Below are 20,903 nucleotides of genomic sequence, written 5' to 3'. Positions count from 1 at the left end.
GTGATACCTCATAGCCGACGGATTTTTACTGAAACTGATATTGTACACACAATAAAGACCAGACGAAGATTGTACACAAGATAAAGACCAGAAGAAAGCACGAAGAATAACCCAAAACCCCAGCCTATTGATGGTTTCATAAAACTTGACCAGGTCAATAAAGCAGAGATGTAGGTCCTGTTGAAATTCCCTACACCTCTGCTATATGCACACTCACACACCCGCCGCACTCTGTCGAAAAGGCGGATAACATACAAACTCCACAAACATTGGCCTGCCCTGCCGGTCCCTTGGGCTATTTTTCTTTCTGTCCATCTGCTCGTCTTAACGGTCTATTCGTCTCCTCATGTGTCCTTCGCTGTTTCCAGGCTTTACGACACTTCCAAGCAAATCTTCGGGCAGCTCTTCATCCACTTTGCCAACGTGTACCTATCGGAGCTCACCGAGGAGGACCCCTGCTCCCTGTACGTCAATCTCTGTCCGTCCATCTGTCCGTCCGTAGCACGGAAGGCATGATAGCTCTCGTGGAGTTGATCGAATGTGAAGGAAATGTTTGTGTAAAGTCGTGTTGCTGCTGCTGTTAGGGACTCGCCTCAGAGAAAACTGGAACACAGGGAGCACAGGGATCAGTGCCAAAAACTCATCGATAAAACCCGGATCATATACGAACCAGTTCTGTGCCTCTCGTAGGTGGACACAGACTTAAATGAGTGCCTGGCGGTGTGGTGTGTAAACATCACCGCTGGGGAGACAGAGGCGGCCGGGTGTGGTGCTAGCGGGGTACCCCTTCTGTTCGGGCGAATGTAGGATCTTTGTCTTGCTGTGTATGAATGCCGAGTGCCGGGAAGCTAAAATGCGGCAGCTTTGCATGGTGGGAAGTTCGCGTGGTGCATCTCTTACGTCATTTTCCTCAAAGTGCGCTTAGCCTGGCACAAGTGCCGTGGTGACGGCACCGTCACATGGTGATGAATGACAGCTTTTCCAACATCGCATCACCCCCGTTTGCATCTGGCCCGCGGTTGGCACTCAATAATAATGATTGAGTCCATGGGCGCCTGGTATACAGCATATCGTGGGTTCAACCCCGACCCTGACGCCTGCTGTATATTTGGAGTCTGCATGTCTCTCTGCACATGATTGTGTGAATTTTTCTCCGGGTCCTCCCGTTTTTCCCTCCACATTTAAATACATGTGTTTAGAGTATTTGCCCTCTATATACTTCTACACGATAAGCCACTTCGTTGAGCTATGATTTGTGGCCGGGTCGCTTCTGAAAAATAGATATACAGCTCAATGGGCCTTACCCAGAAAATTTTTAATAGTTTATAGTTTGTATTATTATACTAAGCTAGTTTATTAATACACTGTTAATAATTTAATGTGGCGTGGGCAATATTCTCATAGTGCAGGGCGACCATCACGAATGAAGGCATTGCTGCTATGCGGACGTTTCACAGCAGGGGACGATGTTTTTGCGTAGTCTAGCCTTGGGGCACCCCCACTAGCAGCTGTCCCTTTGAATTAATCTGCCAGTAGGGGGCAGTGCTGCTCTGTGGTCTAGCCTAGGGGCACCCCAGTGGCAGCTGTCTGTGCATTCGTCAGTAGGGAAATGTGCAGTGCACATTTCAAATTTGGCAAGTTTAAACTGTGAAGTTTGTATCTATGTTGAACTTCATTCGCACCATACATAGCCTATCGTGCCAGTCGTGCCAATCCGAATTTTTAATAGTTTATTAAACTAGTTTATGAATATAAGTTTTTAATACTTGAATAAACTCGTTTAATAAACTAAAAACTTTTTTATTTTACTAGGCAAGGCCCACTAAGCTACATAGCACTTTTTAAAAAGCTATCATAAGTGATAGATCTAAAACGAAGTGGCAGCTTATCACCATCACGTGGGGGTGGTGCTGGACACGATGGTATACCGTGACACGTGATGCCGCAGGTACCTCATTAACTTCCTGCTGGACGCCACGCTGGGCATGGTGCTCATCTGGCTGGGCATCAAGGCGGCGTCGCGTCTTGTGGAGTGGCGGCAGTGGGAGTCGCTGCGCTTCGGGGAGTACGGTGAGTGCCTCGGGGGTGCGGTAACAAACCCCCCGCCGGGTTGAGAGATGGAATAATGAGACAGAGACTCCTCTACTTACAAACAGGTTAGGTTCCAAAGGTCTGTTTGTAATTCGATTTGTCCGCAAGTCCAACTTTACTACTGTCAATTCCAAACACGTATGGCGTCTACACTAAGTACGGGGAATGGCTTTAAAAGGTGTATAATCTCTTGTAGACGTGGATGCTACTGGTTCTTCACGTTCTGTAGATGCCACTGGTTCTTCACGTTCTGCAGATGTCGATGCCACTGGTTCTTCACGTTCTGTAGATGCCACTGGTTCTTCACGTTCTGTAGATGTAGATGCTGCTGGTTCTTCACGTTCTGTAGATTTAAATGCCACTGGTTCTTCACGTTCTGCAGATGTAAATGCCACCGCAGCCATCTATTGCGTGGTGGTTGAACTTAGGACTTCCGGTTCGAACAAGCAACTGGACGTACGGACAGGTTTGTTCGTATCTCTGAAAGTTCGTAAATCGAATGTTCATAAGTAGAAGAGTCCCTGTAATGAGAATAATTTACATTTATGAGGCACAATTTATCTGGGGATTTCAATGTGCGTTTAGAAAAATGTAAGATGTCCCTAGGGTAATGTGCGGCCGTATAATGATGTTGTTAGTCTTTGCTGTAGACCTGTGCTGCAAAATGTCACACGGTGCGGCTGTCAGGCTGCTCCGGTTAATGCTGCAATGTATGTTCGCCATACTACTACGACTACTACCACGTGCTGTCTGCCTCACAGGGGACTGAAAATAAAATAAAAACCACGACGTTTCAATCCCAACACAAACGATCGCTTGTGTTGTCTACATTATAGACTGCCAGTCCGCTCATTCAGTTTAATAACCATTGCTACAGTCTACATTATAGACTGCCAGTACACTCACAGGTTAAGAACCAGGCTACAGTCTACATTATAGTTTGCCAGTATGCTCACTCAGTTGAATAACCATTGCTACAGTCGACATAGACTGCCAATACGCTCACCACGCTTAAAAACCAGGCAACAGTCTATATTACAGACTTCCAGGACGCTCACCGAGGTTAAGAACCAGGCTACAGTCTAGATTATAGACTGCCAGTACACTCACTCCAATTAAGAACCAGGCTGCAGTCTACATTAGTGTGTTTTTTATATTATACTAGCGGAAGTACCCGGCTTTGCCCGGGTGAAAAATATCTTTCTTAAAAACCTTACATATATATACACAGATACTAAGGTATTGTCAAAGCCCGGTGGGCTGTTTGTACATTTTTCCACCAACAAATATATAAGAGGCTTTCACAAGTCCAAAAAGTTGTAGAAAGTGTGGGGTAAATAGTTGATGTCAAAATGTTTCCGAAAATTGTGGTCTCCCCCCCCCCTCAAAAATATATATTTACCCCTCGTAGGTATATATACTAACAACACCTTACATACAACAGAGGAAGTGGTATCTATTGACTCTGTAGTAGTATCTACTGACTGTACCGTAGTATCTACTGAGCCAGTAGTAGCTACTGACTGTGTAGTAGTATTTAGTGACTGTAATAACTACTGACCATAGTAGTATTTACTGGGCCTACAGTAGTATCTACCGACTATATACTCGTAACGACTAACTGTATAGTATCTGCTGACTCTATAGTTGTATCCACTGACTATAGTAGTAACTACAAAATCTATAGCAGTATCTACTCACTCTATAATAGTATCTACTGACTCTAGTAGCTACTCACCGTAGCAATATGTACTGACTGTATCTATATATATATAAAATCGCGAATCTGTCTGTCTGTCTGTGTGTGTGTGTGTGTGTCGCCGGACCATACGCACTTTCATTGGACGCCGGTTGCCCCTGGCAACGGCTAGCGACGCCTTCGCCGCTTTCATTGGACGGCGGTTGCCCCTGGCAACGGCTAGCGACGCCTTCGCCGCGGCCTGCAGTTTCATTGGACGGCGGTTGCCCCTGCCAACGGGTAGCCACGCCTTCGCCGCTTTCATTGGACGGCGGTTGCCCCTGCCAACGGGTAGCCACGCCTTCGCCGCTTTCATTGGACGGCGGTTGCCCCTGCCAACGCTTTATTATTTCAGTCGTTTACTGCCGTACGCACCCTGAAAGTCGTGTGTGTCTGCAGCAAGCGCGTGTATGTGTACCTATGGACGCGCGCGCGTGTGTTGTGTAGGGGGAATGGTAGTGTAGTGCTTAGCGTGCTGTCTGTGTCTGTGTGTGTGTGTCTTTGTGTGTGTGTGTCTGTGTGTGTGTCTCTGTGTGTGTGCGTGTGTGGTGTGTGGGGAGCGGTAGTGTAGTGCTTAGCGTGCTTTCTGTGTGTCTGTGTGTGTGTGTGTCTGTCTGTGTCTGTCTGTGTGTGTCTGCGTGTGTCTATGTGTGTGTGTCTGTGTGTGTGTCTGTGCGTGTGTGGTGTGTGAGGAGCGGTGGGTGTAGTGGTTAACGCTACGCTGCGCTACAAATCCGGCGAACCGAGTTCGATTCCCGCTCATGGCCACCACACGTGACGATTATTTGAACCTCCCCTAGGTCGACTCAGCCTCAAACGAGTAACTGGTGTGGCGTATTAACATCGCCACTGGGGAGACAAAGGCGGCCGGGCGTGAGTGGTGAGGGAGGGAGAGCGGTGAGGGAGGGAGAGCGGTGAGGGAGGGAGAGCGGTGAGGGAGGGAGAGCGGTGAGGGAGGGAGAGCGGTGAGGGAGGGAGAGCGGTGAGGGAGGGAGAGCGGTGAGGGAGGGAGAGCGGTGAGGGAGGGAGAGCGGTGAGGGAGGGAGAGCGGTGAGGGAGGGAGAGCGGTGAGGGAGGGAGAGCGGTGAGGGAGGGAGAGCGGTGAGGGAGGGAGAGCGGTGAGGGAGGGAGAGCGGTCAGGGAGGGACTCAGCCTCAAAACGAGTCACTGCTGTGGCGTATGAACATCGCCACTGGGGAGACAAAGGCGGCCTAGCGTCGTGGATCCAAGACCCGGGCGAAGCCGGGTAGTAAAGCTAGTAGTAGTATATACTGACTGTAGCAGTATTGACTGACTGTAGTGGTATATACTGACTGTTTTAGTATTTACTATAGCGGTATCTACCAACTCGATAGCAGTATCTACTATCGCTACAGCAGTGTATACCGACTGAGGTCGTACCTGCTATCAATACAGCAGTGCATACTGCTGTGTTGGTACCTGTTATGATGACAGCAGTGCATATTGTGGTGGAACCTGCTATGATTACAGCAGTGCATACTGCTGTGGTGATATCTGCTATGATGAGAGGAGTACATATTGTGGTGGTGGTACCTGGTATGATAACAGCAGTGCATATTGACTGTACTCATCATTCACCCTCACCATTCACCACTCACAACTCACCCTTACCACTCATCCTCACCACTCACCACTCCCACTCACTATTCACCATTCACCCTCACAACTCACCACTCACCAACCTCCCTCACCAATCTCCCTCACCCTCACCACTCACCCTCACCACTCACCAATCACCACTCACCACTCACTCTCACCACGAACCCTCACCACTCTCACTCACCACTCTCCCTCACCACTCACTCTCACCATTCACCCTCACCATTCAGCCTCACCACTCACCCTCACCACTCACCCTCACCACTCACCCTCACCACTCACCGTCACAACCACCACTCACCCTCACCACTCAACTTCACCCTCACTACTCACCATTCATCCTCACCAATCACCACTGACCAATCACCACTCACCACTCTCCACTAACCCTCACCGCTCAACCTCACCACTCACCCTCAAAACTAACCACTCTCACCACTCACCCTCACCACTCAGCACTCACCCTCACCACTCACCCTCACCGCTCACCTCTCACCGCTCACCACTCACCCATCACCACTCACAACCGCCACTCACCCTCACCACTCATCCTCACCACTCACCCTCACAACAACCACTCACCCTCACCACTCACCCTGACCACTCATCCTCACCAATCACACCCTCACCAATCACCACTCACCCGCACTGCTCACCCTCACCACTCACGCTCACCCTCACCACTCACCCCTCACTAATCACCACTCATAACCGCCACTCACCCTCAACACTCACCCTCACCACTCACCGTCACCACTCACCCTCACTACTCACCACTCATCCTCACCAATCACACCCTCAACAATCACCACTCACCCTCACCACTCACTCTCACCACTCACCACTCACCCCTCACAACAACCACTCACCCTCACCGCTCAGCACTCACCCTCACCAATCACCACTCACCCTGACCACTCACCACTCATCCTCACCAATCACATCCTCACCAATCACCACTCACCCTCACTGCTCACCCTCACCGCTCACCCTCACCACTCACCCTCACCACTCACGCTCACCCTCACCACTCACCCCTCACTAATCACCACTCACAACCGCCACTCACCCTCACCACTAACCCTCACCACTCACCCTCACCACTCGCTAATCACCTCTCACAACCGTCACTCACCCTCACCACTCACTCTTACCACTCACCCTCACCACGCACCCTCACAACAACCACTCACCCTCACAACAACCACTCACCCTCACTACTCACCCTCACCACTCATCCTCACCAATCACACCCTCACCAATCACCACTCACCCTCACTGCTCACCACTCAACCTCACCACTCACGCACACCCTCACCATTCATCCCTCACTAATCACCACTAACAACCGCCACTCACCCTCCCCACTCACCCTCACCACTCACCCTCACCACTCACCACTCACCCTCACCACTCACTACTCACCCTCACCACTCTCCCTCACCACTCTCCCTCACCACTCTCCCTCACCACTCTCCCTCACCACTCTCCCTCACCACTCTCCCTCACCACTCACGCTCACCACTCACGCTCACCACTCACCTTAACCACTCACCACTCACCCTCAACACTCACCCTCACCGCTCACCACTCACCCTCACCACTCACCCTGACCACTCACCACTCATCCTCACCAATCACACCCTCACCAATCACCACTCACCCTCACTGCTCACCCTCACTGCTCACCCTCACCACTCACCCTAACCACTCACGCTCACCCTCACCACTCACCCCTCACTAATCACCACTCACAACCGCCACTCACCCTCACCACTCACCACTCACCCTCACCACTCACCCTCACTACTCACCACTCATCCTCACCAATCACACCCTCAACAATCACCACTCACCCTCACCACTCACGCTCAACACTCACCCTCACCACTCACCCTCACCACTCACCCTCACCAATCACCACTCACCCTCACCACTCACTACTCACCCTCACCACTCTCCCTCACCACTCTCCCTCACCACTCTCCCTCACCACTCTCCCTCACCACTCTCCCTCACCACTCTCCCTCACCACTCACGCTCACCACTCACGCTCACCACTCACCTTAACCACTCACCACTCACCCTCAACACTCACCCTCACCGCTCACCACTCACCCTCACCACTCACCCTGACCACTCACCACTCATCCTCACCAATCACACCCTCACCAATCACCACTCACCCTCACTGCTCACCCTCACTGCTCACCCTCACCACTCACCCTAACCACTCACGCTCACCCTCACCACTCACCCCTCACTAATCACCACTCACAACCGCCACTCACCCTCACCACTCACCACTCACCCTCACCACTCACCCTCACTACTCACCACTCATCCTCACCAATCACACCCTCAACAATCACCACTCACCCTCACCACTCACGCTCAACACTCACCCTCACCACTCATGCTCACCACTAACCCTCACCACTCACCCCTCACTAATCACCACTAACAACCGCCACTCACCCTCCCCACTCACCCTCACCAATCACCACTCACCCTCACCACTCAACCTCACCCTCACCACTCACCCACACCACCACCACTCTCCCCCTCACCACTCTCCCCCTCACCACTCTCCCCCTCACCACTCTCCCCCTCACCACTCTCCCCCTCACCACTCTCCCCCTCACCACTCTCCCCCTCACCACTCTCCCCCTCACCACTCTCCCCCTCACCACTCTCCCCCTCACCACTCTCCCCCTCACCACTCTCCCCCTCACCACTCTCTCCCTCACCACTCTCCCCCTCACCACTCTCCCCCTCACCACTCTCTCCCTCACCACTCTCCCCCTCACCACTCTCTCCCTCACCACTCTCTCCCTCACCACATGTTAAGGGCGATCCTAAAGGAATCTACAACCTTCGATGATTCCTTTGCGCGATTCAAAGAATCGATTCCTGGCGCATAGGAGGTTTCCATTTTTAATTACAGAGTTTTATTTTCATTGTTATGTTATGTTTTAAAGTTTTCAGGAGTTTTTAATTATATTTTAGCCCCGGTCAACGCCGGATATTTCCCATTCGTAGCAGTTTATATCAACTCTATAACCAACTAATATTAAACGGAAATAAGGCGATTCTAAATGAATCTACAACCTTCGATTCCTTTTCGCGATTCAGAGAATCGATTCTTGGCGCGGTCGGGTTTAGAGTTTTAAAGTAATTACACAGTTGTATTTTCATTGGGATGTTATGTTTTAAAGTTTTCAGAAGATTTTAAATGTTTTTTTCCCCCGGGCAACGCTGGGTATATCGAGTTTATACCACAAAGTCGACGCCTGACAGACTTGCGTGTCGAGGCCTAATACCGTGCAGAGCCTCCGGCCTCGCCTAGATTGCCCACCCGGCTGAGGGTGGGTACTGGGGCCGTTACGCCCCCCCCCCCCCCCCGCGCTACAATAATACTGTCTAATCGCTATAATTTTATTATCTACCGACCCTATAATAGTAATTGCACACATTGGGTTGGAAGGGGAGTGAAGAGGACGTGAAACTTTGATGAATTTACCTCAGAGTCGCGTGTTAATGCGTGCGCATATTTGTAACGGGAATTAAAAATGGCGTCCACCCCGCAGCGAAGTTGTTACTATCCGTTGCCAGGGGCAACCGCCGTGGTCCGCGCCAGCCGGCAATAATAAATAAATAAATAATTATATAACTAAATAAAGAGATAATCGGTCCGATTTAAAGTTTAGAGACGAAAAATCGGAAATGCCTAAGTTTACCGCGGGCCGGGGGCGTGCCCACCTGCAAAATTTAATCTCGGCGAACCCCACGGTCCGAGAGCTAAATCCCCCGGAAGGGAGCGTACGCAGACGGACAAACAGACAGACAGACATACAGACAAAAAATGAATTATATAGGTTAGATTTGTATTCACTTTATTTTTATTATTTTATATATATGTGACTTTACTTAAAGAACCAAAGAATATGAATTCCTGCAGTCATGAAAGTTGGCACATTGCTCAATTTGGATTACACACAGCCGGCAGACTAATGCCCAATATCACTTGCGAATGAGACCCATCCCGGGGGTCACTTGGATTCTCACCACCTGGTTCAAGCAAAATTTAAGGCGGAAAGTTGGTTCAGCGTGGTTGCCACAGGTTGATGCGGTTCCAGTGTTTGCACAGAAGGTGGTGGCGTACGACCATAGATAGTAAACAGAGACTCAATGGAGCAAAATCATTGACAAACTAAGCTCCTGTAAAGACATCCTATTTGACAGGGATGGTCAGACGTAAAAGTTTCGTTACGGTTCGGGTTTAACCAGGTGAGAAGTGAAGAGACCAGGATGAGATTAATCAGTGAGCATCACCTGGGTGACCAAAATGACAAATGCAAAACAAAGTTCAGAATTCCATAATAGAGGTTTATTTGGGTTAGATTACGTAAATATTAATTTACTTAAACCTGACACCACGCTACATAGCCAATTAGTAAGGTTTGTTATGTAAACAAAACATGAAATTCGTTCAATCTAGATTTGAAGTTTTCGTGACTGCAGGGATCCATACTCTTTGGTTCTTTCAGTAAAATCACATGGGTATAAAATATATTAAATCACGACGTTTCGGGCGCAACACAAGCGTCCGTCATCAGGTGGGACAACCGCAGCAAGAAACAATTGCTGAAGTGGGCAAAAGGGCTGCTGCAACAAGAGCCTATAAGGTGTTGCCTTCATTTCGGCATCTCTTGTTGCTTCAGCTTCCCCCCCCCCCCCCGCATTTTGTTCTGTTGCTTCAGCTCCCTACTCCCAGCCCCGCCCACTTTCCTTCCCCCCAGAATTCTGTCTGCTCGTCCTCTAAACGTTTTCGCAGCACCCCACCCCCTCTCTATCTCTCCCCCCCTTGCTCCTCCCCACTCTCTTACCTATATAGCCTCTTGTTGCAGCAGCCCTTTTGCCCACTTCAGCAATTGTTTCTTGCTGTGGTTGTCCCACCTGATGACTGACGCTTGTGTTGCGCCCGAAACGTCGTGATTTCATTTATTTTATTTTATACCTACGTGACTTTACCGAAAGAACCAAAAAGTATGCAATTCGTTGTTTTGTACAATTTATTACTAGTACTAGTAACGAATTTGCATGTTTTATTTACGTGACAAACCTTACTAATTGGTTGTATTGGGTGGTGGCGGGTTTAAGAACATATTTACGCGATCTAACACCAAATAACTTTTCATGGATAATAATCGTTGCGAAAGCCGAATGTTACTACTATGTGTTAAACAAAGTGCAGCAATGAAGTGAAATAGAAATTGGAGCTAAAGCAACCATGCTGCAGAAGACATTGCAATGCTGTGGCCCGAAACCGAAAATCAATATTAAAACGAAACAAATGTCCTGGAATGAAAGTCGGCTTGGGCCGAGTAAAGAATTGCATTTTGGTTCGAGAAATGGTGAGAGGGGCATTTCGGCAATTCGTTTTCCCGGCAGTAATGCTTACGGCAATTTGAGGCGGTCACCATGACGGACAATGCCACCGTAGTTTCCTAAACGACACAGTCCACGGTAGTTTCAAACAGTCCACGGTAGTTTAACATTCAGGGGTTACATGGCGGTGTGGTGTTTTGTGCAAGTGAATAATTTTGCAAACGATTTAGACTTTTTTTGTGAAAAATTTGGGACCGCGATTCGGAGCGATTGCACGAACAACCAAACTCTCCTCATGGCTTTGGCGATTCGCGACTCAGCCAATGCCGCCCCACCGCCAGCGGGGGTAAGTGCGCAGGGTGGTAGAGAGCAGGCGGGTGCCCGTGTAACCCCTTCCCCCACCCTCGCCCCCAGGGGAGCCGCCCAGGTGTTGCGCGTGGGTGGGGCAGTGCGGCGTGTACCTGCTCGTGGTGGCTTGCGAGAAGACCATCACCTTCCTTGTCATCCTCATCCCCTTCTGGAAGAAGGTCAGAGAGCGTCAGTCTCGTTTGAGATCGCTTGCACACACACTGTAAACACAGTGGTAGATACGTACGGCGTACAGATGTCTTGGCGGTACACCATTGTAGCATAACACACCGGTCCTCATAAAACAATCCGTGATCAAAATTTGAACTTCCGACTGGTTTGACATCATGAAAACTGATTTTTACACACCCTGCAAGATTTTCTGACCTTGATTGCGAATCGCCAATGCGTTCATATAAACACACACAGTCGATACACACACAAACACATGGTAGATACGTACACACAGATACACATACACACACAGTCGCGGTGACATCACCACAGCGCTTGTGCCAGGCGATGTGCACATTAAGCTCACATGAAGTGTCGAACGCCCGCTGGCAGGAGGTCACGGGACAGACTCGGGTGCCATGGGTCAACTTATTGAGATAACTGGCCGATGCACCACCTGTGCCAACTTGCTGTATTTTCACCACCCGGCGCTCCGCTCGTTGTCGTGCGCATCGCTCCTCTGCCCTCCGTTGTTACTGGAGGGTGACTGACTCCAACTGCCCAGTAGTGTCCTTCCCGAGCCTCCTCCACAGAGGCCGATCTTGACACCGCTGGTACCAGTCATCGGCAAGTCCACTCAGCTCCACATCCTCTTGTACCACATCACTCCATCTCTTCTCTAGCCCGTGCCGCGCCCGTTTCGCCCCCTATATTCGGCCGAACAAAACCTGTTTAGGCATGCGGTGGCTGGGCATCTAGGCGACATGAACCTCATGGCGGTACTCCGGGGTACCATAGTACCCCGGATCTCGCATAATGTCCGTGATGCAGTCATTTTTAGTCTGTTGATGGTCGGCTATGCGGAAATCAGCTCATCTCGATGAGCTGTATATGATGTACCACGATGGTGCGTACGAGCGGTCAAGGTTTCATCGCAATCGTCCTCGTTGCATTTCGACATCGCGGAGTAGCACTGATTTCGGATTTATTGGTACCCCAAACGCGGAGTTAAGTACACCCCTGGAAAATATAGTGTCCCAGAAATAAAATATTTAATTGCCTCGGCCATTTTGTATTATTTGGTACCCCGGGGTACCGCCAGTAGGATCACATGACCCAGCCAACAGCCTTGCTTGCTAGAGAAGCTCACCGATGGGACTTTGTCCAGATCTTTCAAGGATTTATGAGCTCTTTATACAATCCAGCCTGGTTAAACCCCCGATAGAGCATAGGCAGGCCAGCCTAAATGTTTCTATCTGGTGAAGATGTTCCATTTGGGGGGTCCAGTTTCACAAGCATAGAGAAGGGAGGGCATGACTATGGCCGAGAAGACCCGAAGCTTCGTGTGGAGTGACAGACAAAGTAGCTTCCACACAGCGTTACACAGCTGATGAGAAAACAATGCCGCGCGACTGATTCGTAGTAAGACCTCGACTGCCCAATTGGAGCTGGTCATAAGCACCCTGCCCAGGTACGGAAACTTCTCCACTCTCTCCGCAACTTCCCCATCACTCATGGGGAGTTGAGGGAGTTGAGGGAGTTGAGGGAATTGAGTGTTTGATGACACAAATACACAGGTAGGTGCTTTGCTTTTGGTGTGGCTGCTGGTAAGGCCCCACTCCATAGTGGCACACTACAGGTTTAGCAGCAGCACCTCCAACTCCTTCTATGAGTGAGCAGCAATCACCAGATTATCAGCGTATATAACATGGTTGACCGATAGAGAGCCATCCCGTGACTACACCCGGGCATTGATCAGATTGGCTACGAAAGAAGTTCAACATACACACGTACATACATTTTTAGATGCAAAGTTCGATTCACCGGAAAGTATTCCGGTGTATCCAACTCCTTTTCATAGTGAGCAACGGTTACATATCAGCATAGATTACATGGTTGAGCAATAGGGAGCCATCCCTTCACCATACACACACTCACAGAGTAGATGTAGACACACAGTAGACAGCTAACTACTGATATTCACACACACAGTAGATGGACGCAATGACGGAGCCAGGATTTTCAGGTAGGGAGGGCAACTCCTCCAGCAATGAAAAATGATAGGAGTTAGTAAGTAAGGACTTGTCCCTTGCTTTTTATTCGACGTGTGTGCGGCGATGGCGCAGCCATCGAGCAAGGGTCGAATTAGAATCGTGTGTGATCGGCATCGCGCTCGCTGAAGGTGAATGCCTTCAGGGAAGTCGTGTACTGCATAGGCAACTGCGCACAATTCTATGAGTTACTTATAACTGCTTTTCCATTACTTATTGCCAATTATGGACTCAGACTATTGTCCTATCATCTCATCGAGTCCCTGGCACGTAATAATATGCTACACTGTGGCAGTGGGGATCGCAAAATGCCGATTTATTACTAATAAACCCCAATGATCCGATCGAAATTAGCAATTTCGATCGGACTATTGGGGGGGCACGTGCCACCCCCACCCCCCATACTGGCTCCGCCAGTGCACAGACAGAAACGCAAGTACACATTCATACTGACTTAGTTTAACACATAGGCTTTTGCGACCATTATCCATATTTTAGTACACACAATGGACAGGAAGGACAAGATCACTGGGCTCGCATAATGCGCATGAATGTACGTTGACTCATTAATCCCACCCCCACTTCGCACAAGAAGAGTGCACAAGTATGATCACCACATCTCCGCCTCTATTTAAGGCACGAAGCAGGTGGAGTTCTCCACAAATCTGGCTGTCACCTGATGAAGCTAGTTGTATTACTGGCGAAACGTCGTACTCGGATTGTAAATGTTGTGGCGAATTGACATGTTCTGTTTACGTCAAAACCCTTAATTGTTGGCTGTGTCGGGTGGTGGCGGGTTTAACACATATATTTACGCGATTTGACCCAAATACCCTCTATTATGGATACTGATTGAGGTGGCTATGTTTAGTGTTTCCGTGTCTTAAGCGTCTACACGTCTAACCTCACTTCGTGTTTTGTCCATGTGTCCATGCCTCTGCGTGCGTGCACGTGTACATGTTTCTGTATTCGTGTGTGTACATAGCCTGGCACAAGCACCGTGGTAATGTCACCGCCACGAATGGCGGTTGGTGTTGTTTTGTCCGTGTGTCTGTCCGTGTCTCGTTTTCATCTCACTTGTCTTCTTGTCTCGCCCATGGGTCTGTGTGTCCACACGGACAAGGTTGGCTTCGTACGGTGCGAAAGAAATTCAACATACATACATACGTGTCCATGCGACCATGCCGTATCCGTTTGTCTGAGTGTGTGTCCGCGTCTTCAGCTCGTCACACTTGTCTCCTCTCTGTGTCCATTTGTGTCTGCACGTGTCTGTGTCTGCTCAAGTCCGTGTGCGTGCGCTGCGCTTTGACATGCATGTGCTTCACGTTGCCTGCGTGTGCTTTGCTTCACAGGTGCAGGAGCTGATCCTGAGCCTCATTCCGAACCCCCAGGTGGAGCTGGCCCTCGTGATGCTCATCGTCCCGTTCGTGGTCAACGTGAGTGCCGCTCACCACCTGCCACTCGCCAGGGATGTCGCCTGCTCCTGTGAACTTCACCACCCGTTCATTCATTCATTTCTCCGCCTATGTTGAGGACTTGGCCAACCAGACACTGACTGCTTTGTCTCATCCACACTGTTCAACTGCTACAAACGAATTTTTTTTTTTTTACCAGGTAAGGCACAATGAGCCGTATAGCTCTTTTTCAGAAGTGTCCCTGGCTATCACAAATTATAGCCCAATGAAGCGACTTATCACGTGGAAATCTATAGCAGCAGCCAAATATTCTAAATGCGGAGGAAAAAAATGGAGGACCCGGAGAAAAATCCGTGTGACCATGGGGAGAGAGACACGCAAACTCCAAATATACAGCAGGCATCAGGGTCAGGATCGAACCCACGACCTCCTGTATGCTAGGCGAGGGAGTTAACATCTCGCCACTGTAGCGCCCCTTAAATACGGCAGGTCACAATAACTTTGCTCGCCCAATCACTCACATCCTCCCATTCCCCAAAACAAAGTCAAAGATCCCCCGTATATCCTGAACAGACTGTTGGGGCAAGTGCTGTTAGCGAGCACCTATGAAGGCTGACACAGCACACAAGGAGGTGGGTGGCCAGCACCACGCCCGACCGCCTTTGTCTCCCCAGTGGCGATATTTTTACACACCGCACCAGGCACTCATTTGAGGCTGAGTCAACCTATGGGAGACCCAGGACCGTTTAAGATAACCGCCACTGGTGTTGACCATGAGCAGTAATCGAACTCGGGTCGTTGGGTTGGTAGCGGTGCACGCTAACCACAACACTACCACTCGCCGCACTCACAAACATACTCAATCACCCACTCAATTGCCCCCTCACTTAACTACTCACATACACACTCACCAACTCACCCACTCACCACACTGCAAGTCAAAGCACTTCTCTTGCTGCTGCATCTCACTTACCAAAATGTAGCTGTCCTGAAGATGCTTGACTCAGTCTCAAGAGAAAAAGCTTGCGAATCTCTGATCTAACTGATGCTGATTCTGGCTGTGAAAGTTTCCCTCTTACTCACCCTCGGTGAGTGGGTGAGTGAGTTAGCTGAATGAGTGATGCTGAATCTGGCCTTGAGAATCGCCCTCTTACTCACCCTCGGGGAGTTGAGCTGAAACAACGTTAACTCTTTGCGTGTCGTGAAACGGTTATGCACTGCGTGTGGCCATCCCGTTGGTAGGTGGGCGTCACGGTGACTTTGCGTGGCGTGCCTGTTGGTGTGTGGGTTGCACGGTCACCCTGTGTGGTAATCTTGGTGGCTGGTGTGTGGGTTAATTTAACACGTAGGCTTTCGCGACCAATATTATTCATAATATAGGTTTTTGGGTCAGATCGCGTTATTTATAAATGTGTCGTAACCCTCCACCACCCGACACGGCCAAACAGTAAAAAATGTGTCACGTTTTCAAAGGACAAATTAATTGACTTCTTTAGCCCACCGGTGTGCTGAAGAGAGAATAAACAGCATTTTAAAATTTGAGTACGACGTTTCACTGATAATTACAATCAGCTTCATCGGGCAAGAATGGTGAAGCTCTCCTGTTGATTTTGATAACGTTGAAGTGTTGTGTAAAACTAATTATTACTGGCCAAGACTAATTAGAGAATCCATTGAAATTGAGAGAAACAGAAATAATTTAAATCGCTCTGACAGCTACAGGCTTAGTGCGGCCTGGAAGCGTATTATCAAATAAATACAATTACAATTCCTTATAAGGGAAACAAATACCAATGAATAACAATTCAATTATTACCAATCTATATAATTACAATACCCTCCCCCTCCTTGCCTCGAATCACTGCGCCAGATTGAATTGAATTAAATGATGACGTAACCCTGATGCTGCTCTATTTAAGACCGGAAGCAACAGGAGAGCTTCACCATTCTTGCCCGATGAAGCTGATTGTAATTATCAGTGAAACGTCGTACTAAAATTTTAAAATGCTGTTGATTCTCTCTTCAGCACACCGGTGGGCTAAAGAAGTCAATTTATCCTTTGAAAAACGTGACACATTTTTTACTGATTGACCGTGTCGGGTGGTGGAGGGTTATGATACATTTATAAATAACGCGATCTAACCCAAAAACCTATATTATGAATGGTTTGTGGGTGCCTGCGGGGTTCAGGCCGTCATGTTCTGGCTGACGGACAACTTCCTGATGAAGAAGGGGAAGGTGAAAGCCAAATCGGACGGAGACGACGCCAGCTCGGTGCGCTACTACCGGCGCGCTGCCTCGCGGGACGACTCCGAGTCCGAGGTGCGTTCTCGTGCGTTGTGCTGGCCACCCCCACTCCCTTGCGTGCCGTTCCGGCCTTCATAGGTGCTCGCTAACAACACTTGCTCCGAACAGTTTGTTAAGGCTATATGGGGGATCTTTGTGTGAGTGGGTGTGCAAGTGTGTGGGTGTGCATTTGTGTGTGCGTTAGTGTGTGTGTGTGCGCGTTTGTCTGAGTGGGTGTACAAGCGAGTGCATGTGTGGGTGGGGAGCGGTAGTGTAGCAGTTAGCATTTTTTTCTACGAACCCGACGGCCCGAGTTCGATTTCCGCTCACGGCCAACACCAGTGACAATTATCTGAACCGGTCCTGGGCCTCCCTTAGGTCAACTCAGCCTCAAATTAGTGCCTGCTGCGGTGTGTAAACATCACCACTGGGGAGACAAAGGTGGCCGGGCGTGGTGCTGGTCACCCACCCTTGTGCTGTGCCATACTGGCCTTAATATAATAGCTGCTCGCTAACGGCACTTGCCCCAACAGTCCATAGCCTACACAGAGGACCTTTTTCTATTTGTGTGCATGTGTGTGATAATGTCCACGTGTGTGTTCATGTGTGATGACAATTATGGCAGTAAATCATTAATGAGTACGATGACGACGATGATGGTGATGTTGACGTTCATGGTGTTCATCATGGTGGTCATGTCGATGAGTGAGGGATGTTCACAACCCCTAACCCTATCACAACGATGTCACGACGACGACAACAATGACAACAATGACAACAATGACGACGATGATGACAACAATGACGACAATGATGATGACGATTATGACGATGTTAACGAGCGTGCCTTTCCTCGCTCAGGTACTCCTGTCGCCGGACGAGTCGGACAAGGTGGACAGCGACCGGGACACGCGGCGCCTCATCGGCAATGGCACGGCCGCCAAGAAGAAGAAAGTTCGCTTCGAGATGCCCGTGTAGCGCCGCCCCCCCCCTGGTGAAGGGAGTCCTACGGTGGAGAGGGTCCGCTTGGCCAGCTGGCACCACCACCACCACCTTCACTGCGACCTCCACCACCGGCACCACGCAGATGAAGACGTCCGATCGCTGGTGCCACCACCACCGAGCGCACACACACGCGTCTTAAAGCGTGTGTGTACGCATTCTGCTTTGTCTTTGTCGATCTAGGTACAATCTGGCTAGCCAGACTCGAGACAACCGGCGATTTAAATTCTCACCAAATATATCTTCCGCTTATTGCCGCTTGACTCAAGTTTGATGGCACGAGACTTTTTAAGTGGCAGCCATAGGCACAGCGAGAGAGGCGGGGGGGGGGGTACCCGGACGTGATGTGCGGGTGCGTGGGGTGGGCCGATGTTGCTGGACTGCCCGGGACCGAACTTGAGGCTGAACCCAATTTCTCTGCGGACGAACACCGTGACCGCCCCCAAGCGAAACGAACCCAAGCCGCAAAGCCAACCAACCGACGGATGCGCCTTCGTTTGGCCTAGCGGCACTAATGCTCGCAAAACGGAACTGAACTGGACTTCTCATCATCATCACCACCACTGCGACAAACTTATCCTTCATGGCTGGACAGTGTTGACATTTCCAATTATTTTTTAAATCTCTGGACAGATTCGAACAAAGAGCTCGACGGGACAAGCTAGCGGCGTGCAATTTGGGGGTGGGGGGGTGGTTTGAGGGGGGGTCCATATGATAACGCCGCCAGCGCACGCTCCGTGCATTACAAACCAACGAGAACCAAACTCAGGGACAAGGCGAGGTCTGCTGCTCGACGCTCCGTTTCTGTGGCTTGCTGTCTACGTTGCAGAGCCACGGGGGAGGTGGCTCGCTGGCTGCACGGAGCCAGGGGGGGTGGGAAGCTCGCTGGCTGCACGGAGCAAGAGGGGAGGAGACTCACTGGCTGCACAGAACCAGGGGGGAGGTGGCTCGTTAGCTGCACGGAGCCAGGGGGGAGGTGGCTGGCTGGCTGGCTGCACGGAGCCAGGGGAGAGGTGGCTCACTGGCTGCACGGAGCCAGGGGGGGGGAGTTCGCTGGCTGCACGGAGCAACGGGGGAGGTGGCTCGCCGGCTGCACGGAGCCAGGGGGGGTGGGAAGCTCGCTTGGCTGCATGGAGCCACGGGGGAGGAGGCTCGCTGGCTGCATGGAGCCATGGGTACAAATTGGTCGTGGCCGTGGTTGCGGTGCATTTCTAGGACCTCGCTCCGTGCACTGTTCACCGCCGATTCGGGTGTCATGGTGGCTAGAAGATGTTATCTCCCTCGCCTGGTATACAGGACGTCATGGGTTCCATTCCCGATCATGACGATGCCTGTAATTATTGGAGTTTGCGTGTCTCTCTCCCCGTACTCACGTGGAGTTTTCTCTGGGTCCTCTGGTTTTTCCCTCCACATTAAGAAACATAAATTTTTATTATTTTGCTGATGTAAATTTCGACATGATAAGCCACTTTATTGAGCTATCATTTGTGGCCAGGTCGCTTCTGAAAAACAGCTCCATAGCTCAGTGGGCTTTACCTGGTAAATACACCTTTTTCTTACTTTTTTGCCTAGGAGAGAGACAGAGGTAAGTCGTTTGCTCAACGTGGCCAGTTTTCAATATGCTAAGTTCCCCAATCGCAACACAAGTAAACACAAAAGCTTTGTTACAGGAGAGTTGCCGTGAGTGACCCCCCCCCCCCCCCCCCATCCTTTACAGGCACCAGAGCTGACTCGATGGCCCTCTCAGGCTTTGAGTTTTGAGGAGTTGGGTCTACGTGGTGAGAATTTATTCTCTCAAGTTTGTGCCACACGTTACTGACTACGGGCATCTTCAAGGGTTGTAACTAAATTTTTTTGTTCAAAGTTGCTGAGCAAAGGCCCAAAATTATCAATCGGCCAGCAACCAACAGCACAATAAAAGCTGTTATAGACAAAGAGTGTAACACATTTCCCAGATTGAGCAAGGTTATTTTAAGAGCTTGCGGCAGCGGGGGGGTGGGGGGGCAACAGACAATGATGGGAGGAGGGAATCTTCAAGTGGAGCAGTGCGAGAAAAGCAGCAGAGAGAGAAGTGAGGTGTCCTGTGGTGTGGTGAGTGAGTGCGTTGGCTTGTGACCGTATGAGCAAGTGAGTTGCTGTGACCTGCAGTGTGGTGGGTTAATGGCTGACTGGGGTGTATTGGCGTGTGACCGTATGAGCAAGTGAGTGTTGCTGTGACCTGCAGTGTGATGGGTCAGTGACTGGGATGTCTTGGTGTGTTTGACAACTGCTTGACGCCGCTGTTCTGGACGCGTCAGCGCCACCAGAGCGCGAACTATCGTTTGTGTAAATTCTGGTTTAGCGTGGTTGTCTGTGGTTTCGCCCCCTGTTGGCACTCGCTACCGCACACCCCAACCATGCGTAAGTTTTGGTTCTGGAGAATTTAAATGGCAAAACTGGCAGCACGGCCGACGATCAGGAGCAAGGGAAGAGATGTGTGTGTGTGTGTGTCACTGATTGACGGTGTCATGATCGCCCTCTTTGGAGGAGGCTCGTGAAGGACGCTGCTGGGCAGTTGGAGGCAGTTTTAGGCAGTCATCCTCCAGCAACAAGAGGATGGAGGAGCGACGCTCACAACAACGAGCGGAGTGCGGAGCAGATAACACGTAGCAATTTGGTACAGTGGAAAGCACAGGTGGTGCATCTGCAGTCAGTCATCTCAGTCAACCCATGGCACCTGGGTCTGTCCCATGACCTGCCAGCGAGCCTTTGATACTCCACGTGGCCTCAAGGTGCATCTAGCATGGC

The 20,903-nt window shown here is 50.2% G+C and overlaps 1 protein-coding gene across 3 annotated transcripts in view; it reads left to right on the top strand.

Annotated features, from left to right (window-relative positions):
* The window catches only part of STIMATE (STIM activating enhancer), a 29,794-nt gene extending 10,743 nt beyond the window's left edge, over positions 1-19,051 (top strand). For all 3 annotated transcript variants that reach the window (XM_061574384.1, XM_061574386.1, XM_061574383.1), the window contains exons 4-9: positions 369-464; positions 1,949-2,070; positions 11,255-11,367; positions 14,766-14,849; positions 17,019-17,150; positions 17,976-19,051. In XM_061574384.1, the coding sequence (XP_061430368.1) occupies positions 369-464; positions 1,949-2,070; positions 11,255-11,367; positions 14,766-14,849; positions 17,019-17,150; positions 17,976-18,092 (664 nt within the window). In that variant the 3' untranslated portion in view covers positions 18,093-19,051. The remainder of the gene's footprint in view (positions 1-368; positions 465-1,948; positions 2,071-11,254; positions 11,368-14,765; positions 14,850-17,018; positions 17,151-17,975) is intronic.
* Positions 19,052-20,903: the final 1,852 nt, after the last annotated feature.

This window comes from Lethenteron reissneri, chromosome 55 (genome assembly GCF_015708825.2).
Source record: "Lethenteron reissneri isolate LAM-NWPU_2019-01 chromosome 55, ASM1570882v1, whole genome shotgun sequence".
In the NCBI taxonomy this organism is placed as follows: domain Eukaryota; kingdom Metazoa; phylum Chordata; class Hyperoartia; order Petromyzontiformes; family Petromyzontidae; genus Lethenteron; species Lethenteron reissneri.
This window is presented reverse-complemented; position numbering and strand designations above follow the sequence as displayed.